Source organism: Salvia miltiorrhiza, chromosome 3, assembly GCF_028751815.1.
Source record: "Salvia miltiorrhiza cultivar Shanhuang (shh) chromosome 3, IMPLAD_Smil_shh, whole genome shotgun sequence".
Taxonomy (NCBI): domain Eukaryota; kingdom Viridiplantae; phylum Streptophyta; class Magnoliopsida; order Lamiales; family Lamiaceae; genus Salvia; species Salvia miltiorrhiza.
Window position 1 is genome coordinate 50,861,695 of NC_080389.1, and position 10,370 is coordinate 50,872,064.

General features: G+C 34.9%; 1 protein-coding gene across 1 annotated transcript; it reads left to right on the forward strand.

Moving 5' to 3' along the window:
* Positions 1 to 360: 360 nt before the first annotated feature.
* On the forward strand, positions 361 to 8,899 carry LOC131014185 (poly [ADP-ribose] polymerase 1). Its single transcript, XM_057942077.1, has 20 exons — positions 361 to 610; positions 1,204 to 1,253; positions 1,337 to 1,520; positions 2,360 to 2,540; positions 2,606 to 2,909; positions 3,307 to 3,502; positions 3,581 to 3,745; positions 3,855 to 3,915; positions 4,013 to 4,076; positions 4,228 to 4,479; positions 5,199 to 5,436; positions 5,528 to 5,637; positions 5,718 to 5,794; positions 5,935 to 6,095; positions 7,311 to 7,502; positions 7,618 to 7,726; positions 7,809 to 7,891; positions 7,980 to 8,117; positions 8,268 to 8,450; positions 8,534 to 8,899. Exons 1-20 carry the CDS (start codon positions 467 to 469, stop codon positions 8,579 to 8,581), a joined length of 2,940 nt encoding a protein of 979 aa, XP_057798060.1. The 5' UTR covers positions 361 to 466; the 3' UTR covers positions 8,582 to 8,899.
* Positions 8,900 to 10,370: the final 1,471 nt, after the last annotated feature.

Consider the following 10,370-nt stretch of genomic DNA (forward strand, 5'->3'; position numbering starts at 1 on the left):
TTTTTACAAAATTGCAATTCAAATTAATTTGAAATTAATTTTAAATTAAAAGTTGCCTTTTGATTATTGATTTTGTATTGAATTGAGAAATTGGTGGACATTTATTTTAATTTTGAATTATTTTGCATAACATAATTTATTTTGTTTGACCGTGTATAGTGGATTGAGTAATTTCAATTTAATGGCGTGGAATTAGTTCATCCGTGAATCTAATGGTGAATTAGTAGGGTATGAGTGTATTCTAATTTATTTATAACCTTTATATTACATATATTTTCAAAATTGCCATTGAAATTGATTTGCAAATCAATTTCTAATTGAAAACTGCTGTTTTAATATAGTATAGATATGTATCTGCATACACACACAAGTGACACAATCCCACACATACTAGTATTCTTCTCACTCCTCTCACTAAAGAAAACCAAGAAAAGAAAGGTACTTTTCTGAGAAAGGCAAGGTGAAAATGGCGAACCCTCCGAAGCCATGGAAAGCAGAGTATGCCAAGTCATCAAGATCATCATGCAAAACTTGCAAGAATTCCATTGAGAAGGAGACTCTCAGGCTTGGGAAGATAGTCCAGGCCTCTCAGTTTGACGGTTTCATGCCTGTATATTCCCCCCATTTTCTCACTTCTTGCTTGAGTTTAATGTTATGAAATTAGCCCTTTATTTGTGTTTCCTATCAAAAGCCCTAAAAATGATTTTTTTTTGTAACGTGTTTCTTCTTGTTCTTGGCAATGTGGGTTGTCTATTTCGCTTTATTTTGGTTGATATGCACGCTTTGTCCCGTTTTAGGTGAAGGACAATTTCCTTGACATAATCTATTCCCCTGATTTTCTGGCTCCTTAATTTCCAGAATGTATTGGCCTTTTCTTACCGAAATTCTGTTGTTTGTTCTGTTCATTTTACTTGGTGACGCCTTATTATGGCTCTTTTTTTAGAAAATCATGCAGTTTGGGTAGCTTCTAATGTTTTTTTTTTTTTTTTTTTTGTGTGGTTTCTTGAACTGGACTTATGCTGTTTGCTAATTATTAAATGGCTGTATTGTGGTTACGTCGAAGTTGTATTGTGGTTGTTGAGATATTCTCATTTGAAATGGAGTATAAAAAAACTTTAGAATTTTTATTTCTTCATTCTTGTCTTGGGGGTGAACTTCTTTTTAGCTTTATTCCACTTGACTTGAGTTTGTTTCTGGAGCCAGATGTGGAACCATGCTGCTTGCATCTTAAGGAAAGCGAAACAGATAAAGTTGTATGTTTTTTTATTCAAGGAAGAAAAACAAGTTAAATAATAGGCTTTTGGTGATTTTCTGATTCATGTAGAGATTCTTGCAGGGTTGATGATGTGGAAGGGTTAGAGTCGCTTCGCTGGGACGATCAGCAGAAGATAAGAAAGTATGTTGAAGATGCAGCGAAATCGAGTTCCGCTGCTGCTCAGAATGTAGAGTGTGGTGTTGAAGTTTCCCCATCCGCTCGTGCTACTTGCCGCAGCTGCAACCAGAAGATTGCGAAAGGAGAGGTAAGGTGTTTAGTGCTGTACTTGATAAAATGAGTACAAGACTGAATAAAGAATAGTTCTTTGGTAAACTATTTTTCTTTTCATTTTCTGAATGTTACCCTATCTTATTATGGTTAGATGCACATTCTCATATGGCTTATAGCCATAATGAAATGGCATATTTGTTTTACTGAACAAACCATATGTTAGATGAACATGATCATTAACATTGTGCTATAAGATAGCCTATTGATGAATTATTTGGCTCGGGACTCTTTATCTTTTGTAAGTGTGGACTGGAATACAGATACAGTTATTACTTACCAGACAAGTTGCTCTAGGCATTAGCCAAAAGGCCTTTCAGTGAGTTATGTCATACCAATTATGGGAGGTGTTTATAACAATTCATAGAAACCTTGCAGGTTCATCAACTGACTAATTCTATTCTTTATTCGTAATAGGCACCAAGTGTTTCAGAGTTTTCTTATCAATTTAAATCTTAAAATACTTGGTCTGATTTTACACAGAATGTGATAGCACTGTCTCATAAATAATGCTATTGCATAGTCAATTTTTAGATCTAAGAATATTATAGATTGTCTTGAACTGTTTCATCTAATTTATGTATTAAATGGCCTTTGCTGTTATTTTTGCACGTGTCTTTTGCAAAGAATATGAATTTACATGTTTCTTGGATATTCTTTTTGGTCCATGAAAACTTTTCTGCTCGATGTGATTGTGTTTTATCTCATTGAAACTTTATATTGAAGTATTGATGTCAATGAGTACTTAATGGTTGATACTTAGCTACTTATTGGTATGAATTATCCTTTTCCTTGTGTTTTCTGGCTGTGCATTAGCTTCGGATATCAACCAAGCCTGAAGGTCAAGGTGCCAAAACATTGTCCTGGAATCATGCTAAGTGTTACATTGAAACGTCATCAAATCCCCAACTGGAGAAGTTTTCCGGATGGGACAGTCTTACAGCCTCAGACCGCGCTACAGTTCAGTCGCTTGTAAAGAAACCTTCTACATCTGGAGGTTTGAGTTTTGCTTTAGTTAATTGATTAGTTCTTTGACTATGCCAGTGACACTTCACATTTCAGGCACAAAACTGGAGCATGACGAGAAGGAGGGTATCCAACAGGCAGCAAACCAAAGTGGTGCCAAGAGGAAAAGAGCCCTTGAGAGTGATGATACTCCTTTAAGCAAGACCCCGTCTTCCAAGAATACCAAGGACTTGAACGATGAAAAACCTGTTCTGGACACCCAGCTGGAGATGCAAACTAAGGCCATCTGGGCCCTTAAAGATGATCTTAAGAAGCATGTAACTACATCAGAGTTAAAAGAGATGCTAGAAGTCAATGAGCAAGATACAAGAGGATCGGAACTTGATTTGCGTGCACGCTGGTAATTATATTCTACTTTTTTGTGATTATGACCAATTTATGTGTCATTTTTCAAAATTCGATGGACTGTTCTCACTAATAGAAGTGATCTAATTACCTGGTTTTGTGGTGTGTTGTCTTGTGATTCCTTTAACTATTTTGCAATTTTATCCTTTCCCAGTTTCAGGCTTGAGCGACTTTTCTTTAAAGTTAGTTTTGGTTGTGACTTTTTTTTTTTTGGTTCCTTTTCTTTTCCTTTCCTCGGTGTGTGAGGGAAAGTTTGATGCTATTGATTTTTCCTTTTCAAACTTTACATCCGTCAGTCTTGTGGTCATTAAAATTAGTAGAATACTTGGTCTTATGCTAAATCTATCATGTAATATGCATTTTAAGGTTCTTTTCTTGTCCGAGTTGTTCAGTGCTGATGGAATGTTCTTTGGAGCACTTGCAAAATGCCCCATGTGTTCTGGATGGCTCAATTATTCCTCAGGAATGTATAGATGCTCTGGGTATTTATCAGAGTGGACAAAGTGCTCCTACGCTTCACATGAACCACAACGTATTAAGGGGAAGTGGAAGATACCTGAAGAAACAAGCAATGAGTATCTTCTTAAGGTAATATGATAAAAGAAGCTCACTCACTTTCATATTTTTACCCTTAGGATTGGTTGCCTGATGAATCAATATTTGCAGTGGTTTAAGTCACAAAAAGTGAAGAAACCAGAACGAGTGCTTCCTCCAAAGTCCCCTAGTGGACCATCAGGCAGTAAATCTGCTAGTGGGATTAGTCAATCATCCAAGGTCGAAAATATTGGAGATCTGAAGGTTGCCATTACTGGAGTACCTGATAAATCAATGGTACACTCTTAAATTTATTTTCTTTAGTATTGCCATCTCATATATGAAACCCTTTGTTACTTTTTTTTTGGGGGGTGTAAGAGTAGGCTGTTTATATTCTCTTTTTCAGGAGGTGTGGAAGAACAAAATTGAAGGATCAGGTGGACAAGTTCATACAAAGATTAAGAAAGGTTCACTGTTGGTCTGCTCAAATTGATCTGTCTTGTATCTTTTGTATTTAGGAAAAATTATGTGACTTACTCTCTTTAATTTTTTTTTTTTCACTAGAAACCAATTGCCTAGTTGTCACTGGTATGTTGGATAACACTTCTGCTGAGGTAAAGAAGGCAAGGTAATTGCTAAGTCTTAAGACATTTTACATTGGATCCACCTTGATTTCCTATTGAAATGCTGGTAAATCTCCAAAGTGCAAGGCATTTTGCATTAGTCTCACCTTGCTTTTGTCTTTTGGCTTATCGGGATCAACAATTTCATCTGGACAGGAGGATGAAATTACCAATTGTGAGGGAAGATTATCTAGTTGATTGCATCAAAAGACAGAAGAAACTTCCTTTTGACTCATACCGAGTTGAAGCAATTGAGAAGACTCATAGCATGACTACTGTCAAGGTGAAAGGGCAAAGTGCTGTGCATATTCAATCCGGCTTACAAGATTCTGGCCACATTCTTGAGGATGGGAACAGTATATACAATACTACATTGAATATATCTGACTTATCAACTGGTATTAATAGGTATATCATTCTTATTCTGAAACTTCTTTGAAGTAATGGAATCAGCACTTGAATTTTGAGAGAAATATAGTATTTTAAACTTCACTAATTTACTACTAAACCTACTGGACATCTCGTTTGATAATTTATATTGTTTTCCAAGAATTTGTACCCTGCTCAACAGGTTTCTTCCTTTCCCCCATGCAAATGAAATTAGAAGGCTTTCGAGACAAAAGAAGTAGTTTGCCTTCCCTCTTAGTAATTATTAAATGCACATGCTCTGTAATGTGAGCATATGACAAAGTTGGAATGCGTTTTATTCTCTTTCTCAGTTATTTGGTAAATAATGGCACATGTTAGTTGTTGCCCTATGTGATGTTTGTATGATTATTTTGCCAATTGCAAACACTGGATCATGAGTTTTGTGCCTAGATAAAGTTGCTTTTCGATTGTCGATTCTTAATGCACATCTATACATTTATGGTTCACACCTGTATAAAATATGGGTTTTTGGTGCTTCAGTAAAACAAATCACCACATAACCTTAATTCCAATGTTGACTACCACGTGAGCTGGTGATCTATGGGTTATTTTTCAATCACATTTTAGTTTTTGCAATAGATATTTCTTTCCATTATATTTGTCTTCTATGGCTGATATCTGGCATGGTTATCTTCTTTTGGTTTTTCCTTTAATATTTATATTGGTCTGATATAATTCTTGTGCTCCTCCATGTGAAGTTACTACATTCTTCAAGTCATTCAAGATGACAAAAGTTCCGACTGTTATGTGTTCCGAAAATGGGGAAGAGTTGGGAACGAGAAAATTGGGGGAAACAAGCTGGAAGAAATGCATAAATATGATGCAATTGAAGAATTCAAACGGTTATTTCTAGATAAGACTGGGAATACATGGGAGTCGTGGGAGGGTAAAAAAGATTTTCACAAGCAACCTGGCAAATTCTATCCATTAGATATTGTATGCTGATCTTTCTCCCTTCACTTAGAAATTCTTTTGCAGTGGGTTGAATGAGCAATTTTATCAAAATTTTGTATATCTATGTTTGTAGGATTATGGAGTAAAAGAATCTAAGAAGAAACAGCTTGATTTCACAAGCAGCAAACTTGCGCCTCAGTTGGTGGAATTGATGAAGATGCTTTTTAATGTGGAGACATACAGGTTTTGGCTTTGGGATTTTTATGTGATGACAATATTATGTTTTAGCTCTACAATATACCTGAAAGACCAGAATCATGCAGGGCAGCTATGATGGAATTTGAGATCAATTTGTCCGAAATGCCTCTTGGGAAACTAAGTAAAAGCAATATCCAAAAAGGTGCATCTGTCAAGCTTTATTATACGCTACACTATAATACCTCCTGTGAATTTTTTTGTTGGTAAATTGTATTCACTCTACATTCATCTTTAATCGGATATTAGTTAGTTAAATCTATATTTTTATTATTTATATTCCAGGTTTTGAGGCGCTAACACAGATCCAAAATTTGTTAAAGAACACTGATTATGATCCTACTGTGAAAGAGAGCCTTATAGTTGATGCTAGCAACAAATTTTTCACTGTTATTCCTTCTATCCATCCACATGTTATTAAGGATGAGGATGACTTTAAACAAAAGGTACATGGTGATGCTACTAACTCAATTTGATTTCTCTGTTTTATGCATCTTCAAAATCCATGCTAATGTTTTCTTCGTTTTCTTGAATCCTATTTCATTTTATTACCTTAGACCATGTACTATCAATACCAGCAGTAAAAATGACACGTGCATCTTGCCCGCAAATACTAACTTTCTTTGGAGTCTGAGATATGAGCTGGTGATGACTAAGGTTGTCACTGTGGGAAACTGGGAATATGAATATCCAAAGTATTTAAATTTTAAAAACTTATTGTTTGAACTCCTCAATTGAATTATTAATTTTCCTAATTCTATTTGTTCATTTCTTATTTGGACCAATTGATTCTTTAGAAAGAACCAAGCTGTATGAGACTGAAGCTCTAGATTAAATTTGGATGGCAAGATGATTTATTAGGTATTGAAATAGTGACAGTTTGGAGAAGTTGCATAGATTATGTTTAACCAGCAAAAATTCTTTGCAAATTTGCTGCTTGGGAAATGACACTTGTGCAGCTTGACTTGATTGTAACCATGGTACATCAACAACTTTAATTTAAAGAAGTGACCTTTTTTTTTTATCACATCCTGTCTAACTCTTTTTTCTCTAGCTTAAAGCCAAATGCGGCTTACTTTCACTACTGTATTGGGATGACAAGCAGAAAAAGTAATACAATGATTCCATTAGGCTTTCCCTTATCCTGTAGTTTCTGTTAAACCCTTTTCTTCCATTCTCGCTTGATACTGACCAGCTATTATCACCTTTATTATCGGTCCAATTTATTCACTTAAAATACAGTTACATATACATTTATTACCTTTTAAGAGTGAAGCTACATGTTTATTTGTGTATTATAAATAAATGGCTTGAATCTGGTGGAGTGTTACTTGTATACAGACCTTTTAAATGAGTGGCGGACTGTTGATTGAAATAATTCAGTCATCTGATTTAGTAACCACTTAACATGATCGACACCTTCATTATTTATTTGGTTAATGGCCATATTGAGTGATAACAAATTATGTAAAGTTGGTAATGACTGAAGCAGTGCGAAATAGTTGGAGAGTCAGGTGCACAAAGGAACCCAAGACTAAGAAATTGGCTTTGGTCCTTTGTTTTTCTCGCGTGTTTTCTTTTTAATCTGTAATCTAATTTTCTTCTGGTTCACAAAAGTGAATTTTCTATGGCATTTCAGTTGCATTTGTCACTTTCTTCAGGTGAAAATGCTGGAAGCACTCCAGGATATTGAAATAGCTTCAAAACTGGTTGGTTTTGATGCCAATACCAATGAATCTATTGACGAGAAGTATGAGAAACTACACTGCCATGTTTCTCCACTTTCTCATGACAGTGAAGAGTTCCGACTGATTGAGAAGTATCTGCGGACTACACATGCTCCTACTCATACAGTGGGTTCTTTTCCCAATCTCCCCCCTCCCCCCCCTCCATTTTGTGGTTTCCTGTTCATTGAAATGAAGGTGTACATGCATGAACAGTAAATTCTGACTTTACCTCAATCCTCAGGAATGGGCACTTCAATTGGAGGAAGTATTTTCTCTTGAAAGACAAGGAGAAACGGACAAGTATGCTCCTTATCGATCAAAACTCAAAAACAAGATGCTTCTCTGGCATGGTGGGTTTGAATCTATGCATAATTTAAACTCAGCTTCTGAGGATATGCTTATGAACTGGATATAATACTCTGTTTCTTACAGGATCACGATTGACCAACTTTGTTGGTATTCTTAGTCAAGGATTACGAATTGCGCCTCCAGAAGCCCCAGCAACGGGCTATATGGTTCTCTTATGACACTTTATCGTTTTAGTTTAAAGGTTTAATCAGTAAGCTTCATCTACTTACTTTGAAAAGGTTTAATGATGTGCAGTTTGGGAAGGGAGTTTACTTTGCAGACCTGGTCAGTAAAAGTGCTCAATACTGTTTCACTGACAAGAAAAATCCCGTGGGACTGATGCTTCTCAGTGAAGTTGCCTTGGGCGATGTTTTTGAGCTGACGAAGTCACAGGTAACATGAAATTAGTATTTTTCTCAATGCAATTACTAAATTTATACATCCTCGGCTTGAACTGAATTTTTCACTTATTCAAGCACATAAGGTGTCACACTATTGATGCTAAGTACTTTAACGTATTTGTCGTATTTTTATTCTACTCAGTATATGGACAAGCCTCCTAAAGGAAAGCACTCTACTAAAGGTCTCGGCAAGAAAGTGCCTTTAGAATCAGAATTTGTGAAATGGAGGGATGACGTCGTTGTACCATGTGGAAAACCAGTGGATTCGAAAGTGAGGGCAACGGAGCTTATGTATAATGAATATATCGTCTATAATACAGCTCAAGTAAGTATTTCGATGCTAGATGCCTTCTTGCTATCTGTGAAGGCTGTTGTTTGATAAAAGCTTTTTACATGTTTGTTATGCAGGTTAAGATGCAGTTCTTACTGAAGGTGAGGTTTCATCACAAGAGGTGAGACCTAATTTCTGAGTAGTTCCTCGTTCTGTACAGTAATGTAGAGAAGGAAACATGCCTTTCTTTTTGTCGCCGTTCTAGAGATTCCTCGAATGTGTGTGTCCATGCAGCGCGCAATTGGTCTTGTTTGTTTTTTTGTGTGATGGCAGCTATGGAATATGAGTTAGATCTCATTTTGGGGTTAACTGGAGATGTAACTCATGCTTTGCTTGCTTGTGTGAACAACCAACCCTAGTAATACTGCTTCTTGGATCAGTGATTCCATCTCTGTATCGTTCATATGCATAAATCTTAGCAAATTCGGCCAGTTATTTTTGTTTTGTTGAATCAGTAGCTTGTGTATCTACTTTGTGTGCAATGAATAAATGGAATGCATCCTCCATTTTCAGTTAATAAATTAAGGGGCCATCTTAAATGAATTAGAGCATTAGCAGTGGGGCTCGACCAAGATGCTCACGCCTGCCTTCGGCGAGCCGCTATGCAATGCCGCGCCCCTGGGCTCGAACGGGGGCTCTATTTTTAGAATTGGGTGCGAAGAGAAAATGTTCAATTACAAAAATAAATAAATTAAAAGCTAAAGAAATTAGTCGTTTGGCTTTTCTTTGGTAAATAGCCATTTTTCTGCGAATATGAAGTATTTTTTTTGTGACTTTCAACGATTTGCCTCCATTGGAGCTCGAGGCAAAAGGTGGTAAAGTGCGACAAAGGAAAAAGGTTAAAATATTGAATTGTTGTTGGCAGTCTCAGACAAGGGAAATTACATCAATATAATGGAAAAAGTCATCAAGAAGCTCGATGATACAAATAAAACAAAGCACAACTTAGCTGACACCTAAATCATTGCCCTTGATATTTTGCGAATGTGATTGACTCAATTAGCTATTCATAAGGCAATGTGTAATGAGATCGTGAAACATCGGGGATTCAATTTCTAGCTAATTTTAATATTTAAGTATAGTTTTATAATTTAATATATAATTTTATTTAATTTGATATAACATAATAATTCTTTTGTTTTTGAAGATTTAAAATAATTGTAGTTAAATTGATCTACTAATCGTAATGAAATCCTTCACATCCTTTTGTGAAAGAGTAAGAATCACGCGCAAATATAAAATATATGAGCAAGAGTTATTAAATCGTGAACAGTTAAATATCATATATATACAAGATTAAAAATGAACTAATATATTTATTTATGTATTATATTTAATTATTCACTTTGATAATTTCTTGTTTATGGATTTTATGTGTTTATGTATGATTCTCAATTCTCACAAAAGATAGTGATTCTCACTTGATCATTTACCTAAATATATTATACTTAAATTTATATATTTTTACACATACTATTGAACTAGTATTACAAAAGGTGTATTCTTTTTTAGTTACTATTACGAATGAATCTGGCTCCCGTCCTCCATTGGGCTCCATGTCTTTATTTCTAATTGTAGACTGACAATTTTTTTTCTCTTTTAGATTTTCCTCTTTGATTTTTTCGAGAGAGGTTTTAACGAGGTCTAACTCTTAATTTTGCGTCTTTTATACTTTTAAAGGTTCCTTAGATTGTCTCATTTTTTAAAAAAATAATTAACTGCAATTTAATAATAACGAGAAAACAATAAAACTAACTAAATCATTGTTAAACTTGAACCAAATTTTTAAATAAAATGATTTTTAAAAATTTTAACTTTTTTTTATCCAAATAAATTTTGTCAAAATAGCACTATTCTTAATTTTATTTTATTTTTAAAAATCACTACTATGATTTTAGTCCCATTTATGTTTCA

Coding starts and splice junctions, on each gene's coding strand:
- LOC131014185 (XM_057942077.1), top strand. CDS start 467: ATGGCGAACCCTCCGAAGCCATGGAAAGCAGAGTATGCCAAGTCATCA. Junction 4,480..5,198: donor TTATCAACTGGTATTAATAG/GTATATCATTCT, acceptor CTCCATGTGAAG/TTACTACATTCTTCAAGTCA. Junction 7,503..7,617: donor CACATGCTCCTACTCATACA/GTGGGTTCTTTT, acceptor CTCAATCCTCAG/GAATGGGCACTTCAATTGGA.